At 41.0% G+C, this 19,618-nt stretch overlaps 1 protein-coding gene across 1 annotated transcript; it reads right to left on the reverse strand.

The window, feature by feature from the left end:
• Window positions 1-1,529: 1,529 nt before the first annotated feature.
• On the reverse strand, window positions 1,530-3,687 carry HOXB13 (homeobox B13). The gene is made up of 2 exons (XM_051992236.1): window positions 3,079-3,687; window positions 1,530-2,013 (listed from the first exon to the last, which is right to left on the reverse strand). Exons 1-2 carry the CDS (start codon window positions 3,677-3,679, stop codon window positions 1,760-1,762), a joined length of 855 nt encoding a protein of 284 aa, XP_051848196.1. The 5' UTR covers window positions 3,680-3,687; the 3' UTR covers window positions 1,530-1,759.
• Window positions 3,688-19,618: the final 15,931 nt, after the last annotated feature.

Below are 19,618 nucleotides of genomic sequence, written 5' to 3' on the forward strand. Positions count from 1 at the left end.
TAAACACATTCCCAGGCCCAGATTCTGTCACCCCCAAGTGATCCTAACGGATTTGGCTCCTCTGCCTTTCGAAAAAGAGGGAATGAAACTCAAAAGATGGCGTTATGGAATCAAGTCTATTTCATCGGATAATATAAAATGAGATATTCCACCTTATTTCCAATAAGATCTATCACACTCTGCTATAATGTACTGTTCTATAGAGCTTGCATTATACTATAGTTTCATCAAGGGCTTCTACTATAGGTATATATCACATATGCTTATGACAATGACACCTTAAAAGAGAGCCACAGAGAGGGAGTGCCTTCCGTGGGATCTTTGCTTTCTAAACATCGGATCTCAGCCCTTGTCACCGAAAAGTCAGCCAGGACTGGGAGTGGGGCATAAATGTGGATGTCAAAGAGGAAAAGCTCCAGGAGAGAAAAGGACAAAAAAATGATGAATTCAAAGGTGAACTGAAGTCAGATTTGGGTTCCTTTAAGTACTGCTACAATGCACTTTTTTTTTCTATTAAAAAAAAATGGAAATCCTGCCTATGGATAAGTATCTAGGTCAGAGGCCTCAGATCCAGCAACTTCTCCAGTTTGGAAAGAGGGAGGGCACTCAATTAGTCTATTTATTTATCTTGTCTTTCCCCCACCTGCTTTTCTGAGCTGTTCTAGAGTGGGAAGAAGCTCTAAGGTGGAGGGTGGTGGCTGCCCTTTCACCAAAACTAATTGGGTAGAAGCTTCTTTATGACTGGAAGAAAGGGAGTCTGCACCATTACATTTAGCCTGTTAGTTCAGGTTCTACATAATCCCTAATCCTCAAATTTCTGTCCAGACAACCGAGCAAAAGTGGTATTAAGGTTTTGCTTTCAAGGCAGGCATGGCAAAGAGGGAAAATTGAACTATCCAGATTCTTTCTCTAGCTCCATTTCGTTATCATCTGTGACCAGAGTCCAGGAAAAAGAAGTGGCAGAAGAGAGAACTAACTCTGCCTTACTACAGTTTTTCAGGGAGCAGAAGGAAAACATTTGGATAAACCAAGATTGAGGACTCTTGTAGGTGCTTTGTTATATAATCTGAAGATGGAAAAGGATGTCCTATTGAACTTAATGTCCTTTCCCATCAACTACTGTTCCTAGAAGGCTAGCTTTTTCCTTCAAAAAATAAGAACTGGCAGTGTAAACATCATTGCAATGTGGACACCCATTTCCCAGTCCCTTGGCTCCTTCACTATGGACAAGGCCTGAAAAGAGACCCCAGTTTTCCATCTGAACTTGGGTCTGAAGAGGAAGGCACCAGTAAGATTGGTGTCTTCGGGAATTGATTTATTAATCAGACTTAATCCATTGAAAGTGGTTTGTAAAGAGCTCTAAATAACTTCTAAACAGAGAATATGAGAATGATTATAATCTTAACTAATATTATCTCTGTCATTGTTATTCTTATTTTCCCCTTGTAACTATATAGGCAATTAGGGGAGAAAACCTCTCTCTCTCTCTCTCTCTCTCTCTCTCTCTCTCTCTCTCTCTCTCTCTCTCTCTCTCTCTGTCTCTCTCTCTCCCCTTATGTAGGGACATATCACAGCTGTCCTATTCGTTTAAAGGTCCCTCCACTTCTGGGAAGCAGGGCTGATTCCAAGGGAAACCTCTTTGGCAGAGTCCATGGCCTAGTTAGGGCTTCAAGCCCCCCTACTGGTCCAGACCCGCCCCAGCCCCTAGCTGGGTCCTGATCCCCCAGAAATGGTTTCCCTTTCCTCTAGGAGATCGCTATCAAGGAGTGGCGCTGGTCTTGATCTTAGCTAAGACCTTCTTCTCCTTGACCCGGCGGTTCTGGAACCAAATGGTGATCTGTCGCTCCGAAAGGCTGGTAGCCGCGGAGATCTTGCGCCTCTTGTCCTTGGTGACGAATTTGTTGGCGGCATACTCCCGCTCCAACTCCCGCAGCTGACCCTTGCTGTATGGGATCCGCTTCTTGCGGCCCCGGCGGTAGGAACATCCGTCCGGCGGGTGCTGGGCCGAAGCGTCTGTGCAGGAAGAAGTAAAGAAGATACTTAACTCAGACTGCGGGCCCTGGGCCCTCTAGGGGATCTCCTAGCTCTTAGCATACATGCACACAGACATACCTCCTTCCCACATCATATGAACACAGGAACTCCCAAACCACCACATATGTATCAGAAAAACAATTCACATATATAGCGCTGCAAGATTCCCCGAGTACTCAGCCATACAGCCACAAACACAAACAGCAGGCTTATACATGAGCCTTTTACACCAGGTATAGCCACAGGTGTGTATACACTCATACACTAACTATATACCCACACCCACCTAGATGTCTATACATATCCATGTCCTGGCTACACATAACCACAGACACAAGTTCCAAACACAATCTGGAACACTCAAAAATACAGATTCCATTCAGAGCCACTCACTGCAGGCCAGTGCGCCCCAATCTACCCTTCAGAAGAGGGCACATATATGGGTGTGGTCTACAGAACACCAAAATGACCTGGAGCAAAGAGAAAATTTCACCCGAAATAAGGGACTCGTCATTTTCATATACGGTGACAAAATATTTATTTCACTGACACAATCTACGTGCTCTGCCTTTGTCTAGAAATAACTTAGTACTCCATACAAAGAGACAGGCAAAACATAGACTACACACTCAAGCATAGTACAGATTCTTGAGCACAGCTAGATCTACTCCCCCTCCCAACTATGCTCACATACAAACTGCTGTGCCCACAATAGGAAAGACTTATTCCTCTCAGACCTCCTGGACAGCTGCAAAGGAGAAGGGCTAGGAGTGGTAGGCTAGTGACGCCAGATTTCGCAGGCTCCGTCTCTGCTCCCTCAATATTTAGGTGGTCATATCCCTGACAGTACAGACCCTTCCTTTAATTCCATTTGGAAGAGTTCCAACGATAAATGCAGCCAGTCCTGCCTTCCCTTCTCAAATTCTACGAATCTCCTATCTTTAATCCGTTCCAATCTACCTTGAAATAATGCCACTCCTCCATTACACCCACCACCACCCACCCACACCTGAAAGCAAAGGGGAATCGGGTCTTGGAGATTACCTGCAAATGCAGCCTTCCAGAAATGACCCGGCTGGTTCTGTTCCCCTTGGCAACACATCTGGCCACTCCAACCGCTGGCGAGGGCCCAGGGCTGGTAACTGTCCACTGGCAACAGGGTGTCGTGGCGCGGTTCCCCAGGGCCTCCAAGAGTTTGCACTACCGACACATCCAGGTAACTAGCCACAGGCTGATAGGGTCCTGGGTATCCAGGATAAAAGGCAAACTCTGCAGGACGGCTAGAATACTCCTCTCCTGCGGCAGTGGTCTCCGTGGGATAGGCAGCCAGAGTAGCTGCCTGCGTGCACGGTTTCAGCGAACTCCGGGACACTCGACAGGAATAGTAGCCTCCACCAAAGTATCCATAAGGAACGGATGTTGGGGAGCCTCCCTGAGGCATTCCAGGGCACGGATGACACTGCTTTGGTGGCTCCCCGGAGCCAGGGAGATCTATGGAGGTGTAGTTGGGGGTGGGCAGTAGCGCAGATGCTGAAGGGTGACTCGCCAGTGGCGAGTGGGAGACCAGATTCCGACACCCGCCTGCTCCCAATAAGCCTTCGATATCTTTGCCAGCATCCAAGGTGGCATAAGCACCCGACTCCATGGGGCTGGTGGGAGGCTCATGGGGCGGAGGTGGGTGGGGAATCCGGGGCGCTCAGCTCGTACTCCCCATCCAGGCCCCGGGAATCTAAAGCGTTTTAAATTGCTCCCAGCTCAAGAAACGCCTGCATTAGCTCTGGCCAGCCGTCCTGACGTAAGAGACGCAGGGACCCAGATCCCGACATCGGATTGGCTGCTGCTTGGAGAAAAAAGACTAATAAAATCCTGAAGGCAGAAATTGCGAAAATACTGCACCCCCACCCTCCCCAGCTCACTTTTATTACCACTGAAAACAACACGAGAGAAAGGGGAGGGTATCTCCCGCCCCAACCCAACTCCCAGCTACCCAGTTTAGAGAGGAGCAGCTCTGAGACTTGGGAGAGGGAAAAAGGGAAAGAAGAGGCAATGGAGGAGAGTGGAGGAAACCATGCCCCATCTCTGTATATTGTCCTCTTTGTGGCTCTCCGTTTTTCCAGCTTTGGTAGGTTTAATAAGAAGATTTAAAAAAAAAAAAAAAAAAAAGGTCCCTATAAAACACACATCTCGTGAGGGGACAGGGGAGTTCTCGGGGGTGAGGGTACGTTGCAGTACCCAATTGTAATAATTTGAGGATAAGCAGTAGTGTGTGTTGATGGGGGGAATGCGGTGTTAACATCTTTTTTGGGGATTCCCATACCCTGGGGAGGGGGTGCGGCGGGGCTAATGGGGGTTATAGTCACACACACGCCAGGCATTTATCTATACCAGCTGCTCTTCCTAGCCTGAATGCCAAGTCACTGGGTTTTTCTATCCTGGGCCAAAGAAAATCCCAGTCACCCTTCTCACCGCCCATTTCCAACGAGTTTATTCCTGGATGGAGTCTTTTTCTTCCCAAGGTCCCCGAAGACAATGTAAAATCTGTGCCAATCCTATGAACATGAGGAGAGGAAGTCAGGCCGAGAAGCTAAGGAGTTGGGGGAGAACAAGAGCTCGTAGTTTCAAGAAAGAGAAAAGTGGAGAGAGCCTTTCTATAGGGACTTCAGGGGCAGAACTGAATAGTTTTTAGGGACAAAAATAGGCATAGGCACTGGATTTTAATAAAAGGGAGGAAAGAGAGGGAGGAAAAAAACAAAGGAAAGGAAAGGATAGACATCAAAAAGGGAGTTATAGGCAGAAAGGGACAAAGAACAGAGGCAGAGGCAGAGAGAGATGAGTAAAAGAGAAGGAAGTCCAAGGAAGGGGAGACAGAGACAGAGAGACAAAAATCTAATCCAATGTGAATCTGTTAAAATTGAATTGATACCACCTCTTAAGGTAGTGTCTACCAAATTATATAAGAGAACAATTAGAATATTGGGATCACAGATTTGGAAACGGAACCTAAGGATACTTGGTTCACAAAGTCCAGAAAATGAATTTATCTGAATGACCTTGACCTGGAATTTCTCCCAAAGATTCTAGCCCTTGGACCGATGCCTCTCTTCCTGCCCCAAACACACTTCATAACAGGGCCCCCAAACCTATCACATTAAGCTAAGCCTGCAAACGACTGTTCTTGATTCTCACTAAGCTCCTAAACCCCTTTGAAGGAAGGAATTTGAAGCCTGAAGAGGGTTTTGGAATCACCTTGGATGCCAAGATACAGAAGTAATCAGTTTGTCCCTTGGGATTTACCAAGGTAGAAAGAGACAGAATAGAATGGAGACAGGTTCATAAGGTTTCTATCAGTCATTAAATGGTATGAGGTGGGGGGAGATGGAAAAGAATCTCTCCTACCTTCTCCATCACACTCTCCCTACATCATCTTGCTTCAGAATCCAGGATTTCATGTGGGAACAGGAAATTTTTTTAACCAGGCTTCAGACAGTTGCTCAGGACAGCTTTCTTGACAGATTCTCAATGCATTTTCTTTTTTTTTTTTTTTTTTTTTTTTTTTTTTTTTTTTTTTTTTTTTTTTTTTTTTTTTATTTTTTTATTTTTTTTTTTTTTATTTTATTTTATTTAATAATAACTTCGCATTGACAGAATCCATGCCAGGATAATTTCTACACGACATTATCCCTTGCAATCACTTATGTTTCGTTTTTTCCCCCTCCCTCCCTCCTCCCCCCCCCCCAGGATGGCAAGCAGTCCTATATATGCTAAACATGTTGCAGTATATCCTAGATACAATACATATTTGCAGAACCAAACAGTTCTCTTGTTGCACAGGGAGAATTGGATTCAGAAGGTAAAAATAACTCGGGAAGAAAATCAAAAATGCAAATAGTTCACATTCATTTCCCAGTATTCCTTCTTTGGGTGTAGCTGTTTCTGTCCATCATTTCTCCAATGAAACTCAGTTAAGTCTCTTTGTCAGAGAAATCCACTTCCATCAGAATACATCCTCATACAATATCGTTGTCGAAGTGTATAATGATCTCCTGGTTCTGCTCATCTCACTTAGCATCAGTCCATGTAGGTCTCTCCAAGCCTCTCTGTATTCATCCTGCTGGTCATTCCTTGCAGAGCAATAATATTCCATAACATTCATATACCACAATTTACCCAGCCATTCTCCAATTGATGGGCATCCATTCATTTTCCAGTTTCTAGCCACTACAAACAGGGCTGCTACAAACATTTTGGCACATACAGGTCCCCTTCCCTTTTTTAGTATCTCTTTGGGGTATAAGCCCAATAGAAACACTGTTGGATCAAAGGGTATGCACAGTTTGATAACTTTTTGGGCATAATTCCAGATCGCTCTCCAGAATGGCTGGATTCGTTCACAACTCCACCAACAATAATGCATTTTCTATGAATGTTTTTTTAACCTTGTTTTGCAATTGTGGATTTGAATCCCACACTTTTGAAAGAAGCCAAAAAGAGTACTTGTTGGAAAGTCACCTGCAGTGGAAAGCTTGCACCCTCATAGAGCAGAATAGAGACACAGATCCTGAATCCTTTCTGTGGCCACAGCACCCTCCATTCTTACCCGTTTTGTTTTTCAAGTCAGAAATACAATTATTTTAGTCTAAAGCATCTTTGGAAATTCTGCGTTTGTCCTGACATTGTTATATTATGTTCAGAAGATCAGCTTTCATGAACTCAAATAGGAAAAAAAAATACAATTTTTTAGAGGAAAAAATTCTACAATTTATACATGGAAGATTGAAGGGTAGGATATCCTGCAAGAGGAAGAGATGTAAAAAGATGTGTTTGTGAATATTTGACCATATGTACATGTGTACTTGTGTATGAATGAACATAAGTGAGGGTTGATTATTTTTTGTTTTGTATGTGTATATGTGTGCATCTGTGCATGTGACAAAGTTTATTGGTGACTAGAAGGTGAGGAATAAATAAATTGTAAAGTTCTAGATGGACATTTTATAGCAAGAGAAATAATCCTATTTGAGAGATGGAATCTTATGCTTTGCTCCTCAGATTGATGGAGAGGAAGCAGGCTCTGTTTTTCAGTGAGTTAGTCACTTTATGTCATTCCATGTGTGGTTATACATAGATTAGTAAATAGTTAGCAAGCATATTGATGCGTTTTCAATGAGTTATCACTCTCCTTCCGTCAATGGGGAATGTAGTTTACCATCAGAAGAATTCCACCTGCTTCTTTCTCAGTCTCCTAATCTTGCAGTTGAGGTTATGGGGAGTAACCCAAAGCCAAAATCTTTCATCTGCATCACTCTGGTCACCTTTTCAATCTGAATTATCTTGACTCCTTTAACCCTTATAGATCTCTGCCAACCACTGCTGTGTTCTGGACAATTAGAACTCACAGAATTTATCTTTATAAATTATCTAATAAATGACACCTACTCATTGGAAATATTGAGTGCATTGAGGACTGAATGAATGAATGAAAAGACATGACTGAGTACATTCTATGTGTCAAATACTGTAGTAAATTTTTCTGATGCAAATACAAAAACAAACAAATAAACAACAACAAAAAAAGAGTCTTTGTTCTCCCTCAATTAATTTATTTCCTAATGATATATAGGGAGCTGCTAGCCAGGGAGGGAAATTTATTTCTGGAAATCTAGATGGTGAGTGGGGCCAGAAAGATGGACTTGCACATCTCATAAAGGAGATGACATTTTCATAATTCCAGAAAGTATCCATCCCGAAATGGATGGAGAAAAGAGTGTTGAAGGAGAACAGAAGAATTAAAGAGAAAATCAATACAATATTTTTTATCCTGTCTTTTTATCTTCAGTACCTTCACAATTCCTGGAATGTGGTAGGAACTAAATAAAAGCATATTAAATTGGACTGAATTTGATTGAATCAAATTTAATTGAATCTCATTATGTACTCTTTCAGTCTTAGGCTCTGTGGAGTTTAAACTTTCTGATCCTATATGGGGAAATTAAATTCTACAGGATGTCAGGGCACCATGAGGTGCTAGGAGGCAGAACCCAGGAGGCTAGACTTCCAGCCCTGAGACTTTGCCCTCCCTTCTCACATACCCAGACAATGTTTCCAGTCTCCTTTGTCTCTCAGATCCAAAGAGCTAACCCTCTATCCCCAGACCCCTCCCTACTTTACTGACCGAGGCCAAATGCTCTGAAAGCCTAGCAATACTTCTTTACATACCAGCCAGACACCCCCTTGAAGGTCAAGGCCAAGTTGAAAGTTAAGAGTCTGTTTACCTCCAGAGTTCCATTCATCCCAGCCCCATATACTGCCTGTGACCTTTACTATGCTGCCTTTGAACAGCAGCAAACACCTTAGGGGAGGTGGGGAGTGGAGATCCCAGCCACCAAAGTTTCACACCTTAATGTAAAGTCCAATACACCTTTAATTCAGTTTAATGAAGTTGACCAGAAAGAAAGAGAGATAAAAATCATCGAGCTCCTTTTCTTATTCTATTTTCATTTTTGACAAGGCAACTCATGTCTTTGACACTGCTGCTGTCAGTGGAGCAGTTGAGTAGCCACGATTTTAGGAGTGGTGCTCAATAAAGGCTGAAAAAGGAAGGAAGCAGATATTTTGATGATAGTAATGTGATGCCATTAATTCTTTCTAATAATGAATAATCCTCTACTCACACTCTCTTGATGCTACTTTCTCTAAACTTACATGTTGGAAGAAACCTAAGGCGGTGAGACTTATACATTTTGAAATTTTATGAAAACTGATCAATTGAGGTTCTCTGTCTCTCTCAATTTCTCTCACACATATGTTTCTCCTCTTTATTTTTTAAAAAAAATTTTCTTTAGTTTTCTTTCATCTTTCTAGTTCTTCCTTTGTTTCCTTCTTTATAAAAATTTTTTTCCTTTATATTTCTCTGACATTTTCCCCATCATTTCTTCTCTCTCCCTTCTTTCTTCAGCTCTCTTTTCTCTTTCTTTCCTTGATCCTCTTTCCTTCTGGGTTATTCTTGCAACTTTCCATTGTTCTTACAGGAAGTGAAAAAACAAATATCCAAAGCCCTGCCCTGCCCCCCCCCCCCCATTCGGGCCCCAAACATCTGCTTGCCAAACCTCCACTCAGCTCTTACCTGATTCGGAAATGGGACTTCTCTAAAAGGCCCAGCCCAGAAAATTGATATTTATCCCAATCTTTAATTCCTTAAAAACTACGGTTATTAGTTTGCTATTCCAGGAGACCCAAGACTCCTTTATTTCTGTTTATCCACTAAGGCACATGGACCAAGCCAGATGGGTTTGGTTTTGAGATTTTTTCTTCCACCAAGAAAACCCTCCTACCCACGATCTGGCCGAGAGATCTGGCCAGTCTAATCCAGGGATTGAGCTGCCGAAAGTTTTCAGGAGCCACGAAGTAAACTTGGTTTTCGGTTACAAAGAGTTCGTTTGAATTTTCGAGTCTCTAATACCTGTCCTGGAAATTTCAGAGTAGCCAGAGGAAATCTCTGAAAGGAACAGCAAGTCAACTCTTTTCCAACCCTTCCCCGAGTCCCCCCTTGGCCTAGATGCACAAACTGCGATCGTCAGGTTTCCAGACTGGTCCATCGATACCCTAAAGTTGGACCTCTTCAGGCAAAGGCACGCACGCCAAGGGTGCAACAGAAAAACTACGAAGCAGGGAGGCAGAAAATTTAAGACAAAATTCAAAAAGAGGAACGTAAAAGAGGAAGAAGGAACATCAATGCTCCATCCTCCAGATTCTCCTAGCGAAGCTCGGGAAACCCCGGGGTAAGTAGGATCCTGGAACACGACATATTCCCCAATTCAGGCTGCAGCCTGTAGGAGCTGAAGGCTCCACAGCCCGGGCTCTTTGTTTTGGGAGTGGAGAGGCCAGGCCAGGGGACAGGGGACTGAGCTCCGAACCCACTCACGAGACAACGTGTTCCTTTCGGTCACTCAGGGGACTGTCACCCGGGAGGAGACTGACAAAGCCCTCATCACATTTTCCTGCCACGTGTGAACGGAAAGAGCTAAGGAGAGTTCCACCCCCACCCACCCACCCACCCCTTCCTTCCCATACTCCCACAGCTCTTGCGCTCGTCTCCTTTCCAGACTCGGGGCTCGGCAAGAACCTAAGAGAAAGGAACGGGAGAGAAGTTGGGTCAGGTCCCGAAACACTGGGGTCATGCCAGAACCCCCTCCTCTTCCCTATCTCCCTCCCCCATCAATCAGACCAAAAAGAAATAGAAATGTACTCTTGACGGGATTATTCAGGATAGACAGGATCTATTCGCATAGATTTAGTTTGGAGTAGGATTGAGCAGAGGGCAGTTATGAACGGGGAGAAGGGGGAGCAGTTGAGAGCCGTTGCAAATCTGGAGGAAACCAGAATTGGAGAGAGCCGGGTATTAGGGAAGTTGACGTTAAGGCTTCGATTTGAAGTTTGCAAATAGCTCTTTATTGGGTGAGAGGGTCGAATCAGACATAATTTATTCTACAAAATACAAACTTTCGGAGAACTGGGTAATCCATAAAGACAATAGGATCTGGGAGGAAGCCAGCTCTCGAGCACAGAGAATTCAGGATAAAACCTCCGCAGGTTGATTTCGGGTGAATAGTTCTGTACCGGGTTTAAAATCATTTCACCTTCATAACAATACTAAAAAATTGGCCCGTAATTTTGGGGGATAATAATAACCCCTTCAGCTATCCCATCCTAAATGCAATGTGTAGGTCAGTTCGAAAAGAAATATTCAGATTAGGTTTGTAGACCGAAGGGAATTAGTTGGGGTCAGGGAATGGGTTTTCAGTTAATATAGAGAGACTAAAGGGCCTGCAGCCACCTTCCCTGTTCACGCTGCAGGCCACAGTTTTCTCTAATCTCCGTTATTTGTCTGTTGTTCCTCTCCCGGGTCAGCAAAAATCCTAGTTCAGACTGGCTCAGGTGCTAAAAGAGATGAAGCAAATTTCCATTAAATCAGATTCAGGGACAAGACCCATATCATTCAAGACTTCTAACCTCGCTGAGCCCCGAACACCTAAACTTTTCCCCCACGAGGTGTTTATCTTGATAAATACTCACCACTCTTCGTTCTCCACCTCTAGAATGCAAGATTGGCCAGAGATAGCGTTTAGATATACATTTTCTAAATAAATGAAGTGGAGAAGAGCTCTGATCACATTATTCAAGCCCAAAGCAAAGTCTTTTGACCTGAAATCAATAAAACTTCCAGGACAATGTGTAAATTATATTACTTTGGGACAGATTTGCTCAGATTCTTGGAATCTTCTCAATTATCCACTCCTTTTGTCTCTAACAAAACAGAGAAATTCCCAAACTTGACAATGTTCCCAGCTTCCCGGGAAGAAATGACATTTTCTATTGTCCTTCGTTCTCTCCCCAGGTTTCACCATATCCTTATAGGGAAAAAAGTTCAACCTTAATGTATCACCAAGTCCTCTTTTCAAAGAAACAGAGGAGAGAAATGGAAAAATTATTTATATCGTATTGGGGGAGGGGAAGGGAATAGTTATCTGTTCCAAACCTCCAACCACTCATGCTATCGGTGATTCCCTCTTGTTCTCTTCTCCTAAAGAATCTAGCCCTAGGCAACCCACCACCACCACCACCACCAAAGATCTGAATCCATTTTTTGAAATCCAGCAGAAAAATTATTTTAAGACAAACAATGCCTCCTTCCTTTTTTCTTTCATTGCTAGCTGATTCCCCTAGTTTTCTGATATTTGCAGATTAATCAATACCAGATATATTTTGAGTATCTTTGAACTTTCCTGAAGAATCTATGCCAAGATAAGAAAAGTGACTACTCTTTGAATTCAGGCAAATCTGAAAAATCTGAATCTGCTCCCATCCCTTAGCTCATGTCTTAGACAGGCATTATTTGAATCATCCAGAGACACTGTTCTATTATTCAGTGGGAGTCCTGATAGTTCAGTCCCTACTATGTCTATATTGATTGTCTCTGGGACTGTAACATCACTTTCCTCTGGAAAATTATCTTCATTCCCAAATCTCATAAGTGGGTCTTTGATTTATTCTTTTGTCTGCCCCAAACAAATAGTCCCACTGGGAGATTTCCAGGAAATCCCTTTAGAGAGAAAGCTAAGGGTGGGAAGAAAATTAATCATACCTGTTATATTGGGAATTCCTGTTCCTTGCTCCTCCAGTACATCTATCTTGTGATTATGTTTGCACAGACTGAAAAAACCTAAAGTAACAATTCTATTCACAAAGATGAGAAAACCCTTGAGCCAGGAACTTCAATATAATTAAGTCATTGAATTATCTGTATCTTTCAATTCTCAGTATTCTCTACTTTTTGTTATATCTCAATATGGCAATCAGTTTCTCCCTTCTAAGGAAGAATGGTACCTAGTACTTGAGATCAGGAGACTATATATTCATATATATGTATGTATATGTGTGTGTGATAGCCTATCATAGTAGGTAGTCTTGCAATATCCTTGAACCCTTGAAGCTTGTATGTCAAGTACTAAAAATTTAAAGTGTGCCAGGCCTGTGCTAATTTCTGGGAAAAACAAGGAAAAGCCAAAAAAAAAAAAAAAAAAAAAACAAAAAAACAAAAAACCACACACACACACACACACACACACACACACACACACACAAAACAAACAAACAAACCATGGATCCTGTACACATTCTCATGGAAATAAGATGCAAATGATTCCTTTCATACAAGTGGAAATGGTGGATCATCTCAGAGAGAAGGCAGTGGGGGGAGAGAGGATAGAACAGAAAAGTCATCTTTCAAAAGATGGGATTTGAACTGAGGAAGAAAGAATTTGAGCTGAAGGAAGCAGAAGTAAACAAAAGCATTTTAACCATGGGGGAAAGGTGTCTATTTGAGAGTCCAGATAATAAGAAACTTTAAATAAGGATTTCTCTAAGATGGGTCATCTTGGTTTTTCAGATTCTTCTACAACAATTAAAAGGTTATGTTCCCCATAGTTCCAAGAAGAACAGCATTATCTGACTAGCAGTGTAACATTACAACAAAGCAAATTGACAAACATTTCTTAATGCTATACTCTAGACACTACACATATACAAAAAATGAGACATTCTAAACCCTTAAGGAGCTCATCTTCTAATTTACAAAGGGTCTTCAGAGGTCAGTTAATCTAAACTCATTGTATAGATAAGAAAATTGAGCCTAAGGAGGAAAAAGAATTTTTTTTCAAGGGACTAGGATGCTTATCCTTCTAGACTGCAAAGATAGTGTGTCTTTGCCTTCACCAAGCTGCCTCTATATGGAGATTTTTTCCCTCCTATCCATATTCCAAGTGAAATTTCTGGTGCAAAACCCTATCTACCTAGATGTTGCCTATGTCAATAAGAGGTTGATGTAATTCATGATCCCATTCCGACTATATGTCTGAGGCAGAATATGAACCCAAGTCTTTTTGGGCTTCAGGGGTATTGCAAGACTGCCTACTAAGATAGGCTGTCACACACATATACATAAATACACGTATACTTATATATTAATATTGTTATACTAATATTATTATATATTAGACTATGCTATGTAAATTATTAGATAATAAATTAATTTTATATATTGCACATAAATTTGTGCATGCATGTGTTCTCCATTTATAGTGATTCCCTCCTTTCTTCAACTAGTGTCTCAATGTCTCAATCAGGCAGAGACTTACCTATGACTCCTTCACTTTCAAGCAAGATAGAGAGAAAGGGTATGGGGGATGGGGAGGGAGGTGGGCAGAGAGAAAGAAATAAGGGGGAAAGAGAGTCCACAGAAACAGCAAGTAGTGAAATGGGCCAAAAAATGGGAAGCCCAGAAAAGGGGAAATCCCTTAGAACTCAAAAAGATAGCCATCGTTTTATTTTGGTTTTTCCCTCCATCTTCTGTTGTAGATGTAGATGATAAATCCTCATTACATCAAGGTCATTTCTTATTCTATAATCCCCAACTACAATTCCACCTCCTCCTCCAATCTTTCTTAAGTCCAGGGCCTTTCCTCTGTTAATTATTTTCTATTTCTTCTGCATATAGTTTGTTTTGCAAATATTTGTTTAAATGTTGTCTCTTCTATTAAACTTCAGACTCCTTGAGGGCAGGGATTGTCTTTTGCCTCTTTTTTGTATCCCCAGGATTTAGCATAGTACTTGACACATAGTAGGAGCTTAATAACTGTTTATTGAATGAATGAAGGAATGACTATTATATAGTCCTTTGTTCCTGCTGTTGGAGCTGCCTTCAAAGCTGGGGACTAAGGGAGAGTTTCAAATCTGAGTCTAGACATTCGATGTCACCTAAGCTGCAGAATCTCAGCACAAGGGTAGAAAGTTCAGATTTCTTCCCATCACCCTTCCTTAAAAAGAAAGAGGAGCATGACGAAAAAAAAAAAAGCAATTTGTTTTGCTGATATATATATATCGAGGCATGTATATCATATATAGTGATATGATAATAAATGTCTATAAAATGTTGTTTTTCTTGATTTTATAGTAGGTGTAGGGTAGGAAGGAAAGTGTGAGAAAATATGGACATGAAAATAAAACAAATTTTAAAAATATAATTCACACACACACATACACACATGAAGATAAAAAGAAAACTCTACCCCTAGGGTGGGCTGGGCCTAAGCCAAGGAGAAACAAAGTCCCTGAAGGATTTTCAAAGAGCAAAATATGAATCTAATTCTCTTCCACTTCTCTTTTCTTACTCTCATCCAGAGCACCAGTGAGTGCCTCAAAATGATTCTACTCCAACCATATATTCCCTCTTCATCTCTTGCCCAGTACAGCTGTTTTTCCCTTAGGTCCAATTAAAAATACAAAGTTGAGATGTAAGGTGTCCCCATTTCTAAGGAGAACATGTTAGCAAACTAATTCATACACACACATGCACATACTTCTGTTTACTCTCAGTTTTCCAGGTTCTTTGCCCTACTCCCTCTGGCTCTGGTCCCTTGGGGGAGAGAAAGAGAGAGAAAGAGAGAGAGAAAGAGAGAGAGAGAGAGAGAGAGAGAGAGAGAGAAGAGAAGAGAAGAGAAGAGAAGAGAAGAGAAGAGAAGAGAAGAGAAGAGAAGAGAAAATACAGAGAGACAGAGACAAAGACACAGACATAGAAACAGAGACTGAGAGACAGCGAAGGGGGAGGGAAGAAGAGAGAAAGAGGTTGAAAATTGAGAGATGATTCAGATAATTTAATTCAAGGGAGTAAATAATAGTCAAGTCAGATATTTAAAGAAACCCCAAGATTTTTTTCTACAGTAAAAGAGGGAGGTGAGAAACTAGTTCAAGCATTTTTTTCTCTCTACCTTCCCCTAGTTTTTTTTTTTCTTAAACTTTGTCTATGTAAATAGATCAGGATCTGTAGGGGTGTGTGTGTGTGTGTGTGTGTGTGTGTGTGTGTGTGTGTGTTGTGTGTTTATTGGGGAGAGGGGGAGACTGGGAGATAGACAATGGAGACAATTGTCCCATGAATCCAGGCAACTCAAGCCAAAAAACTATCCACTTGCCATCAATTATGAAGTAATGGGTCATGAAGAGTTTGCTCTGGGCCAAGCAGTTTAAGAGGAGATAGTAGGTAGTTCAGGTTCTGATAATCCTTATCTTAGGGTTAGTATCTTTGTAAGCAACCCACTGGACCATGGAGTGCTTCCTTCCCATATTGAGCCAATGTAGGCAGGCAGAATAGTGGAAGAAATTCTCCATGATTAATCCTTGTGAAAATATTCCCAACTCTTTTTCTCCTAACTCCTTCCAGGACCACAAGGATTCCCCTTCAGGTTTACTTGTTGGAAAGGATGAGACTAAGTTGGAAGTGAGGGGAGCTCTATAGATTCAAAACCTACTTATTATGTGGGCTCTCAACCACTTATTGAGAGACCCTTTGCAAGGTATTTGTCCCAGAGTGAATATTCTGGTGAAGAGATTTCTCGCCTTCAGCTTCAACTTCAACCCAAAGCAATGTTTCTTTCAGATTTGTTTGTTTATTTTTCAATTTTCCCCTTTTCTTTTCATTGAGATTCCCTTCCAAAGAGACAGAGAAGATGGCAGGGACTTGTCTAGAATCCCTGAGAATTAGGCTTCAAGAAAACTGCCATCTGGGCCCCAAATATACCTTAAGTAAAGATCTATGCCCACACTAAGAAATGGAGAAGATGTAGCACTATGGAAAATTCCATTTACTAAGGCCCAAATCTTTTTATTTTCAGATCAAATGAAATATGTGCAAAGTGCTTTTTAAATTTATTCAACCATGTTCATAATTGTTTAAGCAGCTACATTATCTTTCCAAATTGTTGTAGTCACAGAAGGAAAATTCTTTCTCTGGTAATAAGGTGCCAAAACATTAAAAGTCAGCAAGAAGACTCAGAGACGGAAGAAACCTTAAAAACCAACAAGTCCCACCTTTCAAGTTATAGAAAAGGAAATTAGGACATAGTAAATGACTTCTTCAAAGATACTCAGACTGTGAGTAGCTTGGCTGAACTACATAGAAACTATGCTTATTCAGTAAATTAATATTTTTGTCTACTAGTATCCCCAAACCAGTCGTCTCTCCCCATGTTGCTCTCTGCGCACACATGCAAGCATTATTAGAGAATTTTTGTAGCTTCTGTTGCAGTTATGTAACTTCAGAGTTCTTTCCTCCCCCAATAAATAAAAGATAACAAGTTAGAAGATGCTCTGGTCTTCGTATCTCACAGAAGGAAGGAGAGGTGTCCAAGGATACTCTATAGTTCGAAGGAGATTTTACCAGACTGATTGAAGTTAAATATTCCGTGTTTTCAAGAGGATAGGATATTGGGACAGATTGCCGAGAATAAAGAGAGCTACGCTCTGTCATCTGCTTCCGCCTACCTTTTCCTCTACCTCCTAACAAAAAGCTTAATCCCAAATCTATTTGGACACTGCTCCCGAAAAGAGTAGAAGAAAGTTTGGAGGGGGAAGAAAAAACAAGACTTCTAGATTCCTACTTGATGTATAGATAGAAACCCCTGTTTCTTCTCTTCTGATTGAGGAGAGGAACGAGTCTATCTGTCAGCTACCCCTAGATTCACCCTTTGCCAATCTTCTGGTATGCATCTGAATAGAGCGTGAGCTTCGTGAGAGTAGGTATTGTTTCTTTGGTTTGTTTCTGTATCCCCAGAACCTTGGTATTGTGTTTTACACATAGTAGGCGCTTCATAAATGTTTATTGAATCCAGCTAAATAATATCGAGTCCGTGGAGAACAAGAGTGGGGAAAAAGATATTGGTTAGAAAGAACCTAGATGCTTTTTTTTGTTTTCCAATTTCCTATAAATATTAAGACCAGATTCACAAAATGTCTGGTCCAGAAGTTGGCAGCTTTAAAATAATGTCGATAAAACATTTTGCTTACTTTAAAGCGCTATATAAATGTCAGCTGGTTTTGCTGGATAAGCTACGTCTTCATACCTGGACACCTTATTCTTGCCCTCCTTTTTCTCCTCGGTTATAACTCTCCCTATAACATATTTAATCACCTACCTCAGTCTCAGAATCACTGGGCGGGAGGGGCTATCTGCAGATAAATTGACTCATGTTTTTAACAGAAGAAAAATCGAGCGGAGGCGGGTACTCAGTGGTTTGAGAAATGAAGTGGAGGATGGAAGAGGAGTCTTCCTTCCCTTTTACCGAGACTTTAGAATTCAGAATCAACCTTTTCCTTGAAAGCTTCACAGAGCTGTTAGGAGACACTGTCATAGTGGAAGTAAATTAGCTATTAGCGACAATGTGTTCTTCATTAATTATCTGCTATCTCAGGTAACTCGTGTATAAACCCCAGACTTAACTCAAAACACTCCAAAAGCTGCTCTCTGGCAGCGATTCTTGCGAGCTTCCAAAGGAAGCTTGTTTTTCTTTATTAGTGGCTGATTGCCAATACAGGACAAGAACACGAAGAAAAAGCGGCACTTAACTCTGGAAAATGCCCTAATATCCAGTCACCTTCCAATCCTTGTAGGAGATTATGTGGAATTCTCATTAGAAAAAAAAAAATGGGAAGGCAGAGTAGAATTCTTTAGACTCATCATCCAGATCCTGTCATGTGCCTTCGCTGGGTTCCTTACTATAACTGTTATGCAGGACAATTTTCTTTTTCTGTTGTGATTTTGATTCTATTTGCAATTCCCTCCGAGAAAAATTAGCTGCCTACAGCCAGAAATCAGACTGTCCCCGCCCCCAAACCAGGGAGATTTTACACCCTAAAAAGAAGAAAAGAACTAAAATCTTACTACACTGTGTGAGCCTGGCCAAGTCTCTGAGCCTCACCTGAAAAACGAATATAATACCTATAGTATTTAGTCTCACGGGGTTTTTGTGAGGAAGAAATAAGATAATGTTGTGCAATATTCTTTGCAAAACTTAAATTCATATACACACATACAGAGTTGCTATCATCATTATCATTGTTATTTTGATTCAGGCCTGTGATTTCATTGTCATAGGGAATTCTCAGTGAAGTGAATTCCTCTAGTTTTGCAGATGCTGAGAAACAAAGGGATTCATTAGTGTTACACTACAGATTTAGTCATATATTCCTGACTCAAAAGTCCACTTTGTGTACACTAAGCTACAATGTCACTTTCCATCATCATTGTTTCCCAGAGCATTGCTTCTTCCCTGTTCTCATGAACATTGTCTCAATAAAAAAGAAACCTAGACCCACATGTGCAAAAATGGTTGTGACAGCAAAGAACTGGAAAACGAGTAGATGCCCATCAATTGGGAAATGGCTGAATAAATTTTGTTATATATATGAAAGTAATGAGATATTATTGCTCTATAAGAAATGACTAGCAGGATGATTTTAGAGAGGCCTGGAAAGATTTGCAGGAAGTGATGCTGATCAAAACAAGCAGAACCAAGAATAGATTGTACACAGTAATAGCAAGATTGTGCAATGATCAACTATGAAAGATTGTCTTCTCAGTGGTTCAATGATCCAAGGCAATCCCAACAAACTTTGGATAGAAAATGCCATCTGCATCCAGAGAGAACTGTGCAGACTAAATGTAAATCAACAATGCTTTATTCAGTTTTTTCCTTTTTCTTTCTTTTTTTCTCTTGTGGTTTTTCCTTTTTGTTCTGATTTTCTCTCCCAGCATGATTCATAAAGAAATGTGTTTTTAAAAAATGAATGTACATTAATAAACAGAAAAAAAATAAAAAGAAAGAAGAAAAAACAGTCATAAAAAAAAGAAAAAGAAAAGAAAGAAATCCAGCATGGGAAAGGATCACTCTGATGGCTATTTTAGAGATGACATAATGTATATAATCCAGGAATATCCTCTCTTGTCTCTGACCCTACCGGGACCTTCTAAAATTTAAGTGCATTATTAAACTGCATGTACCCTTTGACCAAAGGAAACTACTGTTAGACCTTTCTGGTGCTTACTTAGCACAATATCTGGCAAAAGTAATCACTTAATAAATGGCTTATTGACTTGCTGACTATATTGCAAAGAGCTCCAAGACAGAAAGGATCACTATATAGAAAAAGATTTACAACAGATTTTTTTGTTGTTGAAGTAAAAAATAAAACTGAAAAC

The sequence above is a fragment of the Antechinus flavipes genome, chromosome 4 (genome assembly GCF_016432865.1).
Source record: "Antechinus flavipes isolate AdamAnt ecotype Samford, QLD, Australia chromosome 4, AdamAnt_v2, whole genome shotgun sequence".
In the NCBI taxonomy this organism is placed as follows: domain Eukaryota; kingdom Metazoa; phylum Chordata; class Mammalia; order Dasyuromorphia; family Dasyuridae; genus Antechinus; species Antechinus flavipes.

Coding starts and splice junctions, on each gene's coding strand:
- HOXB13 (XM_051992236.1), bottom strand. CDS start 3,679: ATGGAGTCGGGTGCTTATGCCACCTTGGATGCTGGCAAAGATATCGAA. Junction 2,014..3,078: donor CTGGAAGGCTGCATTTGCAG/GTAATCTCCAAG, acceptor CTTCCTGCACAG/ACGCTTCGGCCCAGCACCCG.